At 35.8% G+C, this 20,833-nt stretch overlaps 1 protein-coding gene across 3 annotated transcripts in view; it reads left to right on the top strand.

Moving 5' to 3' along the window:
* The window catches only part of NDUFAF2 (NADH:ubiquinone oxidoreductase complex assembly factor 2), a 201,267-nt gene that overhangs the window by 137,847 nt on the left and 42,587 nt on the right, over nt 1-20,833 (top strand). For all 3 annotated transcript variants that reach the window (XM_008062082.2, XM_008062081.2, XM_008062083.2), the window contains one exon: nt 12,280-12,320. In XM_008062082.2, coding sequence (XP_008060273.1) covers nt 12,280-12,320 — 41 coding nt within the window. The remainder of the gene's footprint in view (nt 1-12,279; nt 12,321-20,833) is intronic.

The following is a 20,833-nucleotide window of genomic DNA, read 5'->3' on the forward strand; positions in this document are numbered from 1 at the left end:
TATAAATTGGAAACTTCTAGGAGGGGTAATTGAGCTTTCTTATTTTAACATTATTTCCAATATTATAAGCTACATTTGCAATTCTCAAATAATGCTTGTGCCTTCTTATAATGAGCATATTTTATCATTTTTTCAATAACAGTGTAGAATTAAAAATGTTTATAGAAATAAATTAAGTTATAAATAAACGAATAGGTAATGACTCATTTTTCAGCCTTTGAGACTTTCAGAGAATTAGAATGAAGTTCTAATGCTTTTTATGGCTGTCCTGATCTAGTAATTCAGCATAACCATCCCATGGGGCATACACTTAAAACAAATGTATCAACCAAACACTGAAACAAAAATTATTTTTACAGTGGAACACATCAATTAAATGTAAAATATAAGAACTCGACACCATAAAGAGTAAATTAAAATGTAGGTAAACACATATTTTAAAATACAATATATATAGGGAAGGAGAGGTGAAAAAACATTTAAATAGAGTGTCAGCACCAAGTGAACCTCAAGTATTTTCAGATTCAGATGAATATTACATTTTTCAATTGTTAATAGCAGAGTACAAGTACCCACAAATTGCATATTTTCCCACAATATGGATTAAGCAATGTCCCTTTTGATAAGCATCTACTGAAGACTTCTGCATTTATGGAGCTTACATTCTGGAGTGGGAGAAAGACAATAAACCAGATAAATAACTGAACCATTTAAATAGTGTCAACACCAAATGAACCTGAAGTATTTTCAGGTTCAGATGAATATTACATTTTTCAATTATTAGAAGCAGAGTAGAAGTACCCACAAATTGCATATTCTCTCATAATATGAATTAAGCAGGTTAGGTTAGTGGTCACAGAAATTAAAGCAAGGAAAGAACATACGGAGTATTGGGGAGGGTTTTGCAGATTTTAATAGTGTTCAGAAAAGGCTTTGCTAAGAAGATGACTTTTGAATAAAGTCAGAAGGAGCTGACCACTAGATAACTAGCAGAAGAACATTACTGGAGAGCAGGGGCAAAAACCCTGAGGGGTTTTTATGCTCAGGTATTTAAAGAGCAACAAAGTAGCCAATGTGACTGGGACAGAGCCAGAGAGAAAGTAATAGGAGATGAAATTAGGTAATGGTGCCCAATCTGTGGGGCCTTGTAGGCCATTGTAGAAATTCTGGCTATTACTCTGAGTGAGATTGGCACTCGCCTGTAGTCCCAGGTTTTGAAAAGAGTAGTCATATTCCCTAAATTGTGTATAATGAGACGACTCTGGCTGCTGCATTGCAAAAAGACTGAGCGGGACATAAGTAAAACATGGAGACAAGAGGCTCTTGTAATAATTCAGGCAAGAGATCATTATGAGTTTGAACAGAGTAACAGTGGGAGTGGGAAGAAGTAGTTGGCCTTCTGGATCTATTGTAAACCTAGAGCCGATAGGATTTGCTGACATAATGGATGTGGAATGTGAAAGGAGAGCAGTCAGTAATAACTCTTAAGCTTTTTTTGGCCTCATTTGGAAAAATGGACTTGCTGTTCACTGAGATGGGAAAGACTGTGAAAGGAGCAAGTTGAGAGTGAAAAAATGAAATCAATTTGAACATGCTAACTTTGAGATGCCTATTAGACATCCAAGTAGATATGTTAAATTGTATGTAAGCCAAGAATTTGATGGAAATGTCTGGAGTGGAGATAAAATATGGCAGTTGCCAGCAAATAAATGGTATATAAAGCCATGAGACTGAGTGAGATTACAAATGGAATGAGTGTGAAGAGAAAAGAAATTCAAAGAGTGACCCTTAAGCTACTCCAAGATTTAGTTAGAGACCAAAACAGAGCAGCCAGAAAAGTAGGGGGAAAGGGGCAAGTATCATGTACTAGAAGCCCAATGTCAAGGACAAGGAGTGATCAAAATGTTAGCCAGGCACAGTAGCTCATGCCTGTAATCCCAGCACTTTGGGAGGCCAAGGCAGGAGGATCGCTTGAGGGCAAGCATTCAAGACCAGCCTTGGCAACATAGCAAGACCCCACGTCTACCAAAAAAAAAAAAGTAGCCGGGCATGGTGGCACTCGCCTGTAGTCCCAGCTACTTGGGGGCTAAGGCAGGATTCCTTGAGCCCAGAAGTTTGAGATTGCAATGAGCTATGATTGTGCCACTGTGCTCCAGCTTGGGTGACAGAGCAAGACCCTGTCTCTAAAAAAAAAAAAAAAAAATCAAATGAAGATTGGAGTATATTCTCTCCGTTTCTTTAGGTCTCCTTCATTTATTGTAGTTTTCAGGTACAGATCTTGCTCATACTTGATTAAATTAATACTTAAGTGTTTCTTGATTTTTTTTTTTTTTTTTGGTGCTATTACTAATTGTCTTTTGTTTCCGTTTCAAATTATTTATTGATGATACATAGAAATACAATTGATTTTGTATATCAACTGTATACTGTACATGACATTGCTAAACCCACTCACTAATTTTACCTTTATTGTGAATTTTTTAGAGTTGTCTACATAAACAATCTATTCTTTCTATTTCTTGTGTTCTTATGTGCAAGCCTTCCCTCCCCCCTTGCCTCACTGCACTGGTGAGGACTTCATAACAATGTTGAATAGAACTGGTAAAGTTGAATAACTTTGCCTTGTTCTCAATCTTAGGGGAAAGCATTCAGTTTTTCACCATTAAGTATGGTATTAACTGTAAGTTTTTTCATAGATGCCTTCTATCAGAATTTCAAGTCTCCTTTAATTTCTAGATTGCTAAGAATTTTTATCATGAATGTTATTGGATTGTGTCAAATGTCTTTTCTTCATTTACTGAGGTGATTTTTTATTGTTATTCTCCTTATTTCTGCTAATATTCATTACATTGATTTTTATTTTTATTATGTGTCTGTATTGTAAAGTATACATAACATAAAAATTATACTTTTAACAATTTTTAAGTATACAGTTCGGTAGCATTAAGTACATTCCCACTATTTGCAACCATCACCACTATCCGTCTTCAAAACTCTTTTTATCATTCCAAATTGAAACTTTGCACCATTAAAAAATCACTCTGCATTTCCTACTCCCCCTAATCTTTGGCAACCACCATTTTACTTTTTGTCACTATGACTTTAACCACTCTAGGTACCTCAGAGAAGTGGAATCATACAATACTCATATTTGTTCTTTTGTATCTGGCTTATTTCACTTAGTATAATGTCTTCATGGTTTATCCATGTTGTAGCATGTATCAGAGCTTCATTACTTCTTTAGGCTGGATAATATTTCATTGTATATATATACCACATTTTGTTTATCTATTCACCTGATAATGGACACTTGGATTGCTTCTACCTTTTGGTTATCGTGAATAATGCTGATATTAATATAAGTATACAAATATCTGTAGATTTAAACGTATATAAATAGTTGCAGTAAATTTAAATGATCTGAAAATGCCACAGAAAAGGCAGAAGTTGTCAGAATGATATAGAAGACAACTATATCAAACAACCTTACCCAATTGACATTTATAGAACATTCTACCGAGCAATTAGAAAGTACACTTTTAGCTGGGCTCGGTGGCTCAGCCTGTAATCCCTCACCTTTGGGAGGCTGAGGTGAGTGAATTGTCTGAGCTCGCGGGTTCGAGACCCGCCTGGGCAGGCGAGACCTCATCTCTACTATAAATCAAAAAATTAGCCGGGCGTGGTAGCGCGCCTGTAATTCCGGCTACTTGGAAGGCTGAGGCGGAAGGATCTCCGGAGCCCAGCAGGTCGAGGCTGCGGTGGCCAGGAGAGGCCACTGCACTCCAATCTGGGTGACAGAGTGAGACTCCAACTCAAAAAAAAAAGAAAGAAAATCATAGAAAATAAAAGCCGGGCTTGGTGGCTCAGCCTGTAATCCCGCGCCTTGGGAGGCGGAGGTGAGTGGATTGCCTGAGCCCGCGGGTTCGAGACCCGCCTGGGCAACTTGGTGAGACCTCATCTCTACAATAAATCAAAAAATTAGCCGGGCATGGTAGCACGCGCCTGTAATGCCAGCTACTTGGAGGGCTGAGGTGGAAGGATCGCCGGAGCCCCAGCAGGTCGAGGCGGCAGTGGCCGGGAGCGGCCACTGCACTCCAGTCTGGGTGACAGAGTGAGACTCCAACTAAAAAAAAAAAAAAAAAAATACACTTTTTTTCATATGCACATGGAGCATTCACCAGATGGGACACATACTCTTTCCAAAAATGTAAGAGTTGGAATACATTTCTACTTATTTTACTAAGCCCTGTTTGCCCTAATATCAACCCCTGACAGACAATAAAGAGAATACTACAGAATATCCCACATAAGCATAGATACAGAAATCATTACCAAAATACTAGCCATCTGAGTCCAGCAATATATAAAAAGGACACTATTCCATGACCATGTAGGGTTTATCCTAGTGATATAAGTTGGTTTAACATTTGAAAGGCAATTTATATTCAACATAAGAACAAAGTAAAGGAGAAAAACCATAAGTTCACTCCTCTTGGTTCAGGAAAAAAATTAACAACATTAATATACATTCATGATTAAAAACTCTCTACAAACTTGGAATTCAAGAGAAGTTCCTCAACCTAATAGAAGGCATTAAGGAAAATAAAAGTTATAGTTAACCCCACACTCAGTGGTGAAGGAATTTCCCCCTAAGATTGGGAAGACAAGGGTATCTTCCCTCACATTCTATTTCATGTCATCTTGAAAAATCCTTGTCAGTGCAATAAAGCAATACGAATAAATAGAATGAATATAAATTAGAAAGGACAAAGTAAAACTCTCTTCACAGATGACATCATTGCATGTACATGATCTACAAAAGTATATAATAATTTAGTAAGTTTTCAAGATATAGGGCAATATGGAGTCAATTATATATCTATATTTTAATATTCAACAATAATTAAATAAAACTTGACGTTATCTAAAATACCATTAAAAACTTGAAGATTTAGGAATAAATTTTTTTACAAAAATATGTCCTATACCTGTACTTAAAAAATATAAAATATTGCTGAGAGAAATTAAAGAAGACTTAAATGGAGAGATGAACAATTTTCATGCATCAGAAGAATCAATATTTAAAGGATGTTATTTCCCTTCAAATTGATCTGTACATTCACAATCTTTTTTTTTTTTGAAATTGATAATGCTGATTCTAAATTTTAGATCGGTATGCAAGGAACCTAGAATATCCAAAAGGTTTTTTGAAAAAGAACAAAGTTGGAAGATTTAACTTAAGATAATTTGATACTGCTATAAGGATAGATGTAAAATTACTCGAACCAAACTGAGAATCCAGAAGTATTATATGGTCAGTTTCTTTCAATAGAAAATGAAATTATTTCAATAGCTAGTGTTGAATAACTAAATATCCATGTGGAAAAAAATAAGCTTTTGTCTTTACCTCATATCATCCCCAAGAAATTTTACTTTAAATTTATCACAGACCTACTTATGAAGCTAAAACTAACAAACTTTTAGAAGGAAACAATGGATAAAATATTTTAATCGTGGATAGTCAAAGAATTTTTAAATAGAACCCCAAAAGAAATATTTTTTAAATGATAATTGAACTTTACAAATTCTAATTTTTAATAGATTCCTTTCAGTAAATAAAAAGTAAGCCACAGACTGGGAGAAAAATTTATAATACATACCTAACATAGGACTTGTATCCAAAATATATGAAGAACTTTCATATCTCAGTAAGAAACATCAGTTTAAATATGGACAAAAGTCTTAAACAGACACTTCACCAAGGAAGGTGAATGCTGTAAACAAAATGTTTGTGCCCCCCCATTCATATATTGAAGCCCTAACCCCCAATATGTTGGTATTTAGGGATATGGGACCTTTGATAGGTAATCAGGGTTAGATGGGGTCATGACGATGAGACCCTGATAATGAGATTAGTACGCTTAGAAGAAAAGACATCAGAGAACTGTGTTCTCTCCCCCCAACACCCACACACACAAAAAAGGTCATGTGGGCACATGTTGAGAAGGTGGCTAAAAGGTCTCAGAAAGAAAATGGCTGTACTAGCACCCTGACCTCAGACTTCAGCTTCTAGAACTATGAGAAAATAAATTTCTGTTGTTTAAGCCACCCAGTCTGTGGCATTTCAGTGGCAGCCTGAACTAAGATAAAATATAACATCAGTAGTAATCAAAGGATGCTAATTAAAACCACAATGAAATACCACTACATTCAACTACCCTAGCTAAAATGTTAAAAACTGGCAATACCAAATGTTCATATTCATATCAAAGATATATATACAGAACCTGAATCTTTTATAAGTTTCTGACTGGAGTGTGAAATGCTACACTGTTTGGAAAACAGTTTATTTGCCAGTTCTTTATAAATTTAAACATAAACTGTAGAAGCCTGGACTTTATACATCTGGGTATTTATCCAGAAACATAAAGATATAAGTTCACTTGTACTAGAAGTTTTCATAGCAGTTTTTGTTTTGTTTTGTTTTTTTTGAGTTGGAGTCTCACTCTGTCGCCCAGACTGGAGTGCAGTGGCCGCTCCCGGCCACCGCAGCCTCGACCTGCTGGGCTCCGGCGATCCTTCCGCCTCAGCCTTCCGAGTAGCCGGAATTACAGGTGCGTGCTACCACGCCCGACTGAGATGAGGTCTCGCTGCCCAGGCGGGTCTCGAACCCGCGGGCTCAGGCAATCCACTCACCTCAGCCTCCCAAAGGCGCGGGATTACAGGCTGAGCCACCGAGCCCGGCTTTTCATAGCAGTTTTATTCATAATAGCCAAAAACTGAAAACTATGTATATTTTCAACAGGTGAGTGGATAAACAAATTGTCATATTTTCATGTGGTTGAATGCCACACAGCAATAAAAAGAAGGAACTGCTGATATGCTTGTTGTGTTTGTTTTTTACTGCTGTGCGTTGATATTGCCACAGTAATAGCAGCTTAAAATAACATATTTATTATGTCACTGTTTCTGTGAGTCGGAAGCCAAAGCACAGCCTAGCTGGAGTCTCTAGTTAGGGTCTCACAATGCTACAATGAAGGTGTCAACCCACCTGGGTTGTTGGCAGCATTCAATTCCTTGCAGTTGAAAGACTGAGAGCTTCCATTTTGTCTGACCAGAGACCAGACAGAGTCCTAAAAATCACCGGCAATTTCTTGCCAATGAGGTTTACCAGCATGGCCACTTTTTCCTTATCGCCAGCTGGGGTAAAAAGACTCCACAAGACTAGTGCTGCAGACTTATATAGCATAATCATGTAATCTCATACATCCTATCATCACCTTTGCCATATTCTCATAGTTAGAAGTCACAGGTACTGCCCTCAGTCAAGGAGAGAAATCATACAGAGGTATGAGTGAATACCAGGAGGTGGAAGTTGTGGAGGCTCCTTATAAACAGAGGCTAGAAAATTTTGGGATGATGGAAATGTTCTGTATACTGATTGTGATGCTGGTCACAGGTTTGTATACATTTATAAGAAGTTGTGAAATTGTACACTTAAAATGATGTCATTGTACTGTGTGTAAATTATTTCTCAATAAGCTGATTAAGAAAAGAGAAGAGTAATAGCCATGAACATCACAAAACTTATTCATAGCAACTTAATTTAATAATACAAAGATCAGTGTCAGAAAAATAATTCATTTTATAATATAGCCTTTGAAGAATTTTCAATTAGAAAATATAGATTTTTAAAAATTTTTATAGCCCTTTATGAAGTTTCAACACCCAGAACTGGCAAAGATCATTTTTTAAAAGATGAGACTTTATTACAGTCTCTTCCTTAAGTGAAGTAAGTGCATATTTCTAATGCAGTTTTTTTGGATACAGACTGTTGATAACATTTTCATAATTTTGGTTCTGAATGGTCACCTACTGAATCTGGTGATAGAATATCACATTTACCTTAGCGTCTGTTGGCAGTTCTTCTAAAAGTGCATTTGCCATTTTTTGCACCTATGGAGATTTGAAGAATGTATGCTTCATGAAGTGTTTTCCTGCCTGCTCCTTCTAGTCTCTTTTAGTGATTAATGGGAGCTTTAATTTGCATGCTCACTTTTACACTCATTATAGTGTGTTGTGTTCCAATAGGAATATTAAGGTTCAGTGAAAATCTCATGCATACTGATGAGAATGCAAATGAACATTGATAAAAGAATACTAGGATCTTAAGGTGTAAACTGTCCTTAAGGTGTAAACTGTCTATTATCTTGCTATATTCTTTTCAAACAAGTTTATATTATACTGACAACTAGTATAGAATTCACCACACAGATATCATTAGCAAGGCAAAATTATTACATAATTTATATTTGGGTAAAGGTTCAGTTTCAGATTGTTTTTTAAATTGAAAAAGTTGATATTAATCCTTTCTTCTATTGCTTTCTCTTCCTGATCTTTGCCAAACTTTAGCAGGACATTTCCTTTATTACATATAGTGGTTGGAAAGCTGGGTGTGATTATATAAATGAGTGATCACATTAAACATTTCCAGCTGTAACCTTTCCTGCATACATAACAAGAAGTCGTGGTATTAGCCATCATCTCAACAAAACATTTCAGGTATCTCTTCATTGTACAACTAAAAATATACAAACTTATTTTTGCCATTATATCTGTATACCTATATAAAACAAAGATTCTTTAAATGGTCATTTGAAATGAGGCCCAAGGAAGCCCCAATATTTTTCCTTAGTGAATAGCGTCCCATAACAGTGAATAGGCTAGGTGGTATTGAACACATTTAGTATCTGAGTTCTTATATCAATGAGTGAGTTTCATAAATTTATACAAAACCAGTAAGCTTAAAAAAACACGTCAGAGTTTCCCCAGCCTCTTTACCTACCTTAGAATTTTTTAATGATTTCAATTCTATTGATGTATTTTTCTTTTTCCAGACTTGCAAAAGAACTGAAAATGCTATTTTATAGATTCATCAGCAAGACAAATTGTTATTTTGAGTTCTTTTCCTCATGGTAATAATAAATGTACATTATGTCATTATACTTTTCAGTATGATTTTATGCCCACTTGTGTGTGTTCATAGACTCTAGAATACATGGTCATCATTAGTTAAAAAGTATAGTAATTAATAATGATTTTTATTTTTATAATATGAAAGCGTTTTGTATCAAGATATATGCTTTATAGGAATTATACTTAATAGTAGCCCTGGCACAGGGGTTGGCAAACTTTTTATTTAAAAGGCCAGATGGTAAATATTTTAGACTTAATGGGCCACTTTGTCTGTTAAAACTACTCAACTCTTATGTTGTAGTGTGAAAGCAACCATAGATAATACATAAACAAATGAGTGTGGCTGTGTCCCAATAAAAACTTATTTATAGACACTGACATTTTGAATTCTATATTATTTTCATGTGTCATGAAATATTGTTATTTTCGCATTTTTGTAATCACTTAAAAATGCAAAAGGTAGTGGATTGAATTTGGTTTGCAGGGTATAGTTTGCTGACCCCTGCTTTAGCAGTTAATGTTTTTGAATTAACTTTCTAATCTAAGTTAAAACTGAAGATATTATTGCTTCAGGCCTTTTACAGATATATGATTCGTGTTGAGTCAATTTAAAAGAAACCTCTTTTCTAGGGGAAAAAAACTCATACATATAGATAAGTAACTTTAATTTTAACCAGTCAGTTGAAAAGTTCTATCACTTATTGCATTGGTTTCACAGAGGAATTTTGGTGTTGGTAAACTGAATTTTCTAATACAGACCAAAATCCTATTACAACAAATATTTTTTCAGTAGAAATACTAATTCAACAATTGTACCTGTTCTTTTGAGGCTTTTAGGTGACAGAAGACTATATCTCCCATGGATGTCTCCTGCCCTTAACTATCTTATAGCCTATCAAGGGATATAAAATCTCTGCAACTTTTGGCTAGAAAAGGGCCATGTATGAGTGGAAGCTAATGAGGAAGTGAATGCAGAAAAAAATAACAGGGGAGGACTCCAGAAGCAGAGGTAGGGAGTGCAGAACACTGAACTGATGTTGGAAATTCATGTATGGATCAGAGCAGGGGAAATGAGTAATCCCAGACCCATAGTTTTAATATTTCCACCCCCACAACCATTCAGTGCTAGGCTTTTAATGAGAATAGGCCTTGGTGCTATTACAGATGATCCTTACCTCACAATGAGGTTATGTCCCAGTCAATCCATTGTCAGTTGAAAATGTCATTACATCGAAAATGTACTTAATACACCCAACCTACCAAACATCTTAGCTTAACCTGGCATACCTTAAATGTGCTTGTAACAGTTATGTTGGCCTACAGTTGGGCAAAATCGTCTAACGTAAAGCCTTTTGTGTAATAAAGTCTTGAATGCCTTGTGTAATTTATTGAATACTGTACTGAAAGTTAAGATAGAATGGTTTTGCTCCATTTAATTCAAACCATCATAAGAGAAGAACCATCTGTACCTGGATGAAGTGGGTAGGCTATTGGAGCTGGTCAGAAGAGAGGGTGGCTAGTGAATGGATAGAGTTCAGACTTTAGTGCCAGTTCAACAGGGGTTTGATTCCCAGTCTGCTACTCACTAATTATATGGCCTTAGGCAAGTTGCTTAATTGCTCCAAGCCATTTCCCAAGCTGTAAAATGGGGTAATTCCTATTCTCTAAACAAATGAGTGTGGCTGTGTCCCAATAAAAACTTATTTATAGTTATGATTGCACCTATTCCTCTTTGTGGTTCAGTTTTGGATTTTTTGCACATTGTTCCCTAAAACTTGGAAAGAACACTTAGTTGAACATTGGATGAATTTTAGAGCCACAGACAGAGTCAGATCTGAACTCAGATCCCATCATTACTACTTAATGTATAAACTTGGGAAAGATATCTTATTTCTTGATGAAATAAGGATACCTCACATTTTTTAGTGAAGATGGAATCAACTTAAAGTGATAAAACAGTGGTTTTCTATTTTTAAAGACCATGTTCCATAGTCTCTGAGTCTCCTTTATATCATCATAGGCTAAGCAGATATTATTGATCTTTGTTTTTTGTCTTTTGTTTAAAAATAGGCTGGGCACAGTGGCTCAAGTCTGTAATCCCAGCACTTTGGGAGGCCGAAGCAAGAACCCAGGGTTTCAAGACCAACCTGGGCAACTTGGTGAGACCTCGTCTCTACAATATATCAGCAAATTAGCTGGGCGTGGTAGTGCACACTGTAGTTCCAGCTACTTGGAAGGCTGAGGCAGAAGGATTGCCTGAGCCCAGCAGGTCGACGCTGGAATGGCCATGAGCATGTCACTGCACTCCAGCCTGGGAGACAGAGTGAAACTCTGACTCAAAAAAAAAAAAAAAGTTTTATTGAATGGTAGTGATAATAATAGTAGTAACTTAAATTTATGTGCTTACTTTACTCCAGGCTCTGAACTAAGCATTTATGTATATTATCTCATATAATTTTCACAACAACCCCAAAGGTAGATAATATTTTAATTTCTATTTTACAAATGGGAAATCTGATGCTCAGAAAATTAAATAACTTGCTGCAGGTGACATAGCTAGTAAGTTGGCATTTGAAGCTGGTATCTGAGTGCCCCAAAAATCTGACTTTAGAAACCCTCTCATAAGCACTATGCTGTACCCTCTCCATGTGATTCCGATAACTTCCCTAGAAACAGCTGCCTCACTCCCCCCACCATTGTTGCACACTGGCATCTAGCACAGTGCCCAGTGCCCAGCAGACACTTAACAAATGTGAGCTGTACCTCAGCAGCTCTCCTCCCAAGTGCTAGAGCTAAGGCCTGATGATACTCATCAACCAGAGGAGGTAGCTGCTTGCTGAAGCAGATCAGAAGAGAAATCTCTGTAAATGGAAACCTATGTCCCTTCCATTAGAAATTGAACAATAACTAATTCAAACTTCCAGAATAATACGCTTTTGATATTGCCTTGAAGTTTACTGTATTTTGGTTTGGCCTGTTTGCCATAAATATGCTAAATTGAATTTAGACAATTAGAGGTATGATTTTAAAGATATGAATCTGTCCCCTCTTTATTTTCTCATGATTTTTTTATGGCACAAATCACCGCCAGAAGTATGTTTGCATGTTTATTTTCTGTAACCCCTTAGGAGTATATATGCTACAGTAGAGGAGAGACTTCATCTGTTTGCTTCCCTGCTGTTTCTTGAAACCTAAATTAATATAGAGTCGGTACTCAAAAAATATTTGTTTTATGTGTGAATGATAAAAATTTTTGTGCAAATTATGGAAAACTGACATCTTAAATGTTATTTTTCTTTGTAGCTTGGATTAGAAAAACAAGAAAGACTCCACCTACTATGGAGGTAAGAATATACAAGGAAAATATTCAAATATTATATGTTTATAATGCAGTGTTTCTCAATTAGGAGTTTATACTTCCAAGGATACATGAAGCTTCAGAAAAAATGTGATGCATTTTCCTAAAGTACTAATTTTTTATAGTAAAATAACATAAATATTATATATTACTAATAATGTATGATAAGATAAATGTGCATATTCTGGAATATAACAAAATTTATCTAAGATTTTTAATGACAATAAAAATGTACAACAAAATAAAAACACTTTTTAGAAAGTTTGGACTTGTAAGCAACTTGTATCAAGTCATTTAGCCTTTTTCGCCTGTCTCCTGGGAGTTCTCTGTGTTGAGACTTTGGTGGAAAAGTTTGAGCAACACCGAGCCTCATGGCGTTATCCAAACCATGCTCTTATGTTACAGGATTTTATATATTTAACTCCATCAAGTACCCAAAGAAACTTAAAGTATACAATTAACAACATGTAACATTCAATAGTAAACAGTTGGGTTAAATTTTTACTTAAAACTTATAAATATATAGCCCTGGTGGTAAAAACAATAAAATAACAAGTACAGAAATTCCGTGGTATATGTGTTTAAAAAATAGTAATTTCATAATTTTTATTTTAAAATATAATATAAAGAGCTCTAAAATTATTTTGTAAGAAATGAATTATTTCAAAAAGGAGAATCTCCAAATGTATTAACATATTGCCTTGTATACTATTTATCTAGAGATACTGCCTTTATCCTACTTTTAGGACTTCCCTCCTCTTTTCTGTTCTCTATTTCTTCATTGCTGCAAGCCCTGATTACAGCATAAATGGGCTCCGATATTCAACCCCTGTTTGTTGAGAAGTTAGGGAAGAATCTTGACGATATCCCAATTGGCATATCACCTTTACTTGCTTCATTCCTCACAGAAACACTGATCCCATCAATATTCTATTGGCTGGAATTTGAGTGAGCACAATTCTTGGTCCTGCTTTGTATGTGTTTTGGTTTTTTTGTTTGTTTGTTTTTTTGCCAGCTTTGTATGTTGCTTCTGCCTTACCTTACTTTTCTCAAGACCTTTCTTTCCAACATCAGTTAGTTTTTTGGGGAAAAAAAGTTGATGTGACCCAGAGGTATGCCAAGTAGTTTATGGTGGTAGGATGGATTGAGACCTTCTCTTGATCGTACTAAGGGCTGTTATTTTCAGAGGGTAAGGTGCTTCCTCTATCCTCGGAAACTTTGAAAGCCTTCTTCCACAGAAACACTGATATACAAAGTGATTAGATGGATGCAACTGCAATAATTGGACCTCAGGTTCCACCCCTGTAAATTTTAATTCCAGCCCCTCAAACAAACTCCATTCAGAACAGTGAGACCAAATCTTTCTATCCATGGTGCTCACTCTTGTTATTTTTTATCTGAAAGGAACCCTATCTTGTTGCCTCCTTTCTAATGTACTATTAGTCACATTGTTCTTTATGTTCCTCTCTTGCCTTCCCCAATACATACACACACACACACACACACACACACACACACACATCTTTTCTTTCCTCCTTACCCTTTCTGTTGCATTTCAGGAATTTCTGCACCATTAATATTTTCCTAGAAACTTTCTTTGCCACACAACCTCCTTTGAAATCTGCCTGTGCCTGAAAGATACGGAGTTCCTTTTTTCTTTGAGGTGAGTTATGCTTGCTTTCCCATACCCACAGAAAGAAAGTGGGTTCAGCTGCTCCTTGAATCTCTAAATAGTCTTCCAGTTTGTGGACCCAAGAGAGTGTAGGACCTTTGTAATCCAAATGCATTTCTCCATACCTGATCATCCTTTTTATTTCTGCTGACATTCAGGCCTCTCTGACACATTGGTGGCTGAGATTAGAACCTGGTGTCGAGTCTTCTCCTTTCAGTGCTTTTCCAAGTCTTAGCTGCTCAGTTACTTGACTTCATCCATACTAGAAATCCCTGCCTCAAGGGAGCAACCACTTCTGTAGGCACACCTTAGTTCTTATCATCACCAAATACCATTCTACCACTAAAACTTTTATACTCTTCAAGTCCAGATTCTAGATACAACACACTAACAGCAGGGAAAAAAGCTTTTTTAATGTAAAATAAAACAAACATTAAAAACCATAGGATAGATTAATAAATTGCTAAGCAGTGGAATTATAAGACAAATTCTACCCAGGTCAAGAAATAGAACTTTGCCAACTACTACATCCCAATCACAACCTCCTCTCTGCACAAAAGCAACCCTAGCCTGACTTTCATAGTAATCATTTCCTAGCATTTTAAAATTGTTCTATTGCCTATATGTATATTATAGTTTAGACTTGTTCAACTTGTAAAAACTTCATATTTGCTTTAAATCTTTCAATCTATCTTCCTCCATCTCTTTATTTCCTTACAAATTTATCTGTTGAAAAACCCAACCCAGTTGACCTATATGGTTTGCCACAGTCTTGATTTTGCTGATCTTACATTCTTGGAACAGCTCATCATGTTTCTCTGCCCTCTTTCTTCCAAATTGACAGCCAGATCCAGAAACTAGATCCTCATGTTCAATCTTTTTGTCAAGAATGTAGAAAATGGGCTGGGCTTGGTGACTCAGCCCATAATCCCAGCACTTTGGGAGGCCGAGGTGAGTGGATTGCCTGAGCCTGCGGGTTCAAGACCAGCCCAGGCAACTTGGCGAGACCTCATCTCTACAATAAGTAAAAAATTAGCCAGGTGTGGTAGCACTTGCCTGTAATTCTACCTACTTGGAAAGCTGAGGCAGAAGGATTGCCTGAGGCAGAAGGATTGCCAGGTCAATGCTAAGGTAGCCGTGAGTGTGCCACTGCACTCCAGCCTGGGTGACAGAGTGAAACTCCAACTCAAAAAAAAAAAAGTGTAGAAAATGTTTGATAAGACTATAGGATAGCATAATATCTGGTTGTCTTTTTTTGTAATATTTGTAATTATCTATGTTTAATGCCTATATCCATTCATTGGAAACAATCTATTCTTGCATACTTGTTAAAACTGGTTAGTTTTCCAGATGCTCCTAATCACTTGAGATTTCTACTGCTTTTCAGATCTTTTAGTGAACACCCAATCCCATATAAGCTTCCTTCCATATCTCTGTACATTATAGCTAAAGGTTAACCAGTAGCCATTAGAATGCCATTTACATTAGCATTAGAAAATGTAGAATACTATGGGATAAATTAAGCAAAAAGTGCTCAAGACCTGTACACTCAAAACTACAAAATGTTGGTGAGAGATATTAAAGAAGACCTAAGTAAATGAAAGGAAGTATCTGTTCATGGATTGAAATATACAACATTACTAAAGTGTTCATTCTCCCAAATTGATCCACAGCAGTAGTTCTTATGCTTTATTGTGTATCCAAGTCACCTGAACAACTTGCTAAAACATAGATTGCTAGGCCCCAACCTCAGAGATTTTTGATCCACTCAATCTGGCGTATAGCCTAAATATTTGCATTTATAGCATGTTCTCTTGGTGATAGTGATGCTGCTGGTTAATAGCCCACATTTTGTGAATCCCTAATCTATAGATTCAATCAAATCCAGTTAAAACTGCATCAGATTTTTCTTTTTGGTAGAAATCAACATGCTGATTTGAAAATGTATTTGGAAACGCAAAAAACCTAGTACATCTGAAAGCAATAATGAAAAAGATGAAAAGTAAAGGACTAAAACTGTTTGGCTTTAAGACTTACTTTAAAACTGTAGCACTCAAGACAATATGATACTGGAATAAAGATATATAAATAATAAATGGAAAAGTCCAAAAACAGAGTCCAAAAATAGACACTATACAGCAAGTTGGTTTTCAACTACAGCACCAAAACAGCACAATTAGGAATGGAAAGTCTTTTAATAAATGGTTTTGAAATAACTTAATATTCATATGGAAAAAATGAACTTTGATCCCTACCTCACATCATACACAAATATTAATTTAAGATCAGATCATAGACTAGACATTAAAGCAAAATTATAATGCTTTTAGAAGAAAGCAAAATGGAATGTCTTCACAATTTTTTATTCAAGTAGGCAAGAGATAGCATTATCCATAAAGGGAAAATATTGATAAATTTGTTTCAATCAGAATGGAAAACTAATACAGTATTTGTTAATAGAGAACATTAAGAAAACAATAGACGAGGAGAAAATAATCACCATACATGTATCTGGCAAAGGAATTGTATCCAAAGTATATAAAGAACACCTCAACTCAATTATTTTTCTAAAAAAAGCTAATAAAATTGGGCAGAAATCTTGAACAAGTACTTCATAAGATACAAGGATGACCATTAAGCATATGAAAAGATACTCAGCATCAATAGTCATCAGGGAAACTGCAATGAGTTACCACTACACACCCACTAAAATAGCTTAAATTTAAAAGACTGACAATAGCCATCACTGGAGCAGCCACAACTTTCACACAGTGTTGCTTGGGATTAAAATGATGCAATTATGTTTGAAAACTGTCAGTTTGTTATAAAATCAAATACACACTTACCCTATGACCAGTTTTTCTCCTGGCCATGTTGTAGACGGAAAGGATCAATTTGTAGGCATACTTCGTAGGAAGCTCTGGCCAATAGTAGGTCTGATTCCTTGGCTTTCTATGCAAGGCCTGATTTTTGCCTAGCCCAATTTTCTAGCTTTGCCATTTTATATGTGTTCTTCCTACTCTACTCTTCAAGGAACTCCCTGCTGTTTCTCAAGTTTAATGTATTCTCCCTCTCCGATCAGTTGGCATACTTCTCCGCTTAATTCCTTCTTAAAGGTCATTTAAAAATCCTTGGTTGTTTTCCTCAATTCTTTTCAACTTCTTAACTCACAGAGTTAATCACTCTTCTTCATATAAGTACACTGCTGTGTACTCCTGTATAAACCTTTGAATTCAGTATTAAAATTGTTTGTTTTATTTGTCCTTGTTTCTGATTATGAGTTGTTTGGCACAGGGACTATGAGTTATTCATTTGTGTGTCATAACCACCTAAACACATAGCCTGATTCATTGGTTTGATTGACCTTTATAGACATACTTTAAAAATCTCAATATATAATTATATGGTATCTGTGAGATGGGTTTGAATTTCTATCAACTAACTATAATAACCTTGTAAAACTAAACACATTTTCAAGTTACGCATTGCCTATATTTTTTTTCATAGAAATTCACATTTAACTTCAGGTTGCCAATACAGATGGTCCCTGCCTTACCATCGTTTGACTTAACGATTTTTTTACTTAACAGTGGTGCAAATGCCATATGCATTCAGTAGAAACTATTCTTCAAGTACCCATACAACCATTCTGTTTTTCACTTTCAATACACTATACACTAAATTACATGAGATATTTAACATTTTATTATAAAATAGAGTTTATGTTGGACGACTTTGCCCAACTGTAGGCTAATGTAAGTGTATTGAGCATATTTAAGATAGGATAGGCTAAGCTATGATGTTCAGTAAGGTAGGTGTGTTAAATGTAACCATGTGATATTTACATGTTTATGATGTAACCCATCATTAAGTTGAGGAGCATCTATATATTTTAGCATCTGTTCTTCAGTGTAGTACAAGGTGAATTAACATTTCACAAAGCAAATGAGGGAGACTTTTCCTAATCCTGACTGTTTCATTAGAAGCCACTGTTAGCAAATATTTAGAAAGATTACTTCTTTTTTTATAAGAAGCAATGTAACTGTAAAAGTGGTTACAGTTATTGTAAAGTTTTGACAAAATAGATGGTTTAGTAATAAGTTTATAGGCAGCAGGAAAAAAGCTACAATATTAATGCTCTGCCTGCTTCATTTTTAATACACATGCTCCATGAAAGAGAAAAAGGAAATTCTAGAAACCAATAGAGAATGAAGTTGGAGATGGTGTTGCTGTGGTTTAAGGAAAGGCTGGGGTGGCTGGGTAGGACCACACTTCATAGTATCTTGTTTACTTTGACCATATTCTCAGATCTGGGCTGGAGGATCTAAAGACCAATTTTTGCTCATTTCAAAGGTAACTTGGTTTTAAAGGCTAACACTCTGGCTAAAATGCACTTAAGTTTAAAATTGTGACCTATTCCAATATATTAATTTACAGTAAGAAATTAAATTGTCACAGAATAAAAGGAGGTTGCTTGGTAAGTCTGCCATTAGAATAAGGGAAGTTAAGTAAAATAGCATTTGATTGCATCAGGCTTAAATTGCCTGTTGCATCTACCTCACAGCAAGGATAGTTTGACCCATAGTAATGGAAATACTGAAAGAGAATTGACTATAGTGTTCACTATCTATCTCTGTACTAGGAGTAGCCTTATGAATTGGAATAGAAAACATGGTCAGGCTTCTGCTCCCAGGGACGGTGTTTTTATAGATTGCCAAATTTGTCTCTGTGATTCTCTCTCTTTTTTTTAATAAGTTATAGAATAAAAATGTCTTAAAATTGCCGTTTTGCATATGTAATTTTACTTTCTTATGGACTTAAGTTGCAAAGATGGAGTATGTATGTTTTGTGGAAAAACAGACCTCCCAACCCCATCCCAAACCTCACAAAATCACTTTTAGTAATATAGTGGGAGGTGGATAAGAAAACTGGCATGTTCACACACTGGGTTATAACATCATTCATTAAAAAATTAATTGAAAAAGCAATTTAAAAAATAATGAACTAGAGCTGTATATCAACATGAATAAATCTCAGAAGTATGATATGGAACAAAACAAGTTACAGAATATTTCATGCAATATACCACTTACATAAAGTTTGAAAGCAGAGAAAGAATAATGAGTTTTCAAGTAAAGACAGCAGGTCAAACACATGACTTCGCTTTTTTCAAGTCTAATGAAAATGACAGTGAAGGAAATTATTTTAAAAGGCATAGACCCCATTTCTGGTTAGGAAGATGCCGAAGTATTTCAATTTTTTGTGGCTATTGTGAATGGAATTGTGCTTTTTATTTCGGTTTCTGTTTGTTTATTATTGGTGTAAAGAAATGCAATTGTCTTTTGCACATTTATTTTATATCCTGAGACTTTGCCAAAGTCCTTTATCAGTGTAAGGAGGTTTTTGACAGATTCTCTAGGGTTTTCAAGGTACATAATCATGTTATCTGCAAAGAGAGATAACTTGACTTCCTCTTTTCCTATTTGGATACCCCTGATTGCCTTTTCTTCTTTGATTGCTGGAGCCAGGACTTCCAATACTCTATTGGTCTGACAAAGGCTTAACATCTTATATCTACAAGGAACTCAAATGTGCTGAAAAGAAAAAAACAAACAACCCCATTATAAAGTGGGCAAAAGATATGAACAGACACTTCTCAAAGGAAGACAACCGAGCAGCCAACAGACACATGGAGAAATGTTCAACTTCACTAATCATCAAGGAGATGCAAATCAAAACTGCACTGAGATGCCACCTAACTCCAGTCAGAATAGCAATTATCAATAACTCAAAAAATAACAGTTGCTGGAGAGGGTGTGGTGAAAAGGAAACACTTCTACACTGTTGGTGGGAGTGCAAACTAGTGCAATCTCTGTGGAAAGCAGTGTGGCGATTCCTAAAAGCTCTAAATATTGACCTTCCATATGACCCTCAATCCCCCTACTGGGAATATTCCCTGAAGAACTCAAATCACTCTATCAAAAAGATACCTGCACACGAATGTTTATTGCAGCATTGTTCACAATAGCAAGAACCTGGAATCAACTATGCTGTCCATCAAAAGAGGACTGGATTTTTAAAATGTGGTACGTATACACGATGGAATACTATACAGCCATAAAAAAGAACAAAACCATGAATTTCGCAGCAACCTGGATGAAACTAGAGTCTATAATACTGAGTGATCTCTCACAGAAACAAAGATCTGAGTATCACATGTTCTCACTCATATAGTGGACCTTGAACATCTACCATAATACTAATAAAAAAGGACTGACAGTGGTGGGAAACTATGGGGGGGAAGGGAGGTGGGACTAACAGTAGTCAATATCTGTCTGGTGATGAGGAGACACCCCTTATTAACAAGGGTGCCTGAACGATGCACATTTGTATACCTAACCCTTAACTGTACCCCACAATTTTATAATAAAAAATATGTTTAAAATAAATGAAACACATAGACCCACAAGGTCAAAGAAATTTGAAGAGGCAAATCAGCAACAATGTTTTGGAAGCCGAAGAGCAGATAGGCAGGTGGTAACAAATTTAGCAAAACTAAGAATAGATTCGGATCTGGCAGGGGAGCAAGTCCAGAAGTAGCCCAGTTAAAACCACAGAACCCTAGATTTCTCAGTAACTGGCAGTGCCAGAAAACTCAGAAAGTGGAGTTGAGGCTGACACTGGAAACAGTGATCTGGTTGAAAATCTGTGTAAGAAGCAGTTATATGCTAACTAATAAATGTAGAAGAAATAATAGACTTGGAAAATCACCATTTTTCAGCTGTCATAGTGATAATTAGGAAAAAAATCATCAGTGGATACTTAAA

The sequence above is a fragment of the Carlito syrichta genome, unplaced genomic scaffold (assembly GCF_000164805.1).
Source record: "Carlito syrichta isolate Samal-C Ts95f unplaced genomic scaffold, Tarsius_syrichta-2.0.1 Scaffold305653, whole genome shotgun sequence".
NCBI lineage: Eukaryota > Metazoa > Chordata > Mammalia > Primates > Tarsiidae > Carlito > Carlito syrichta.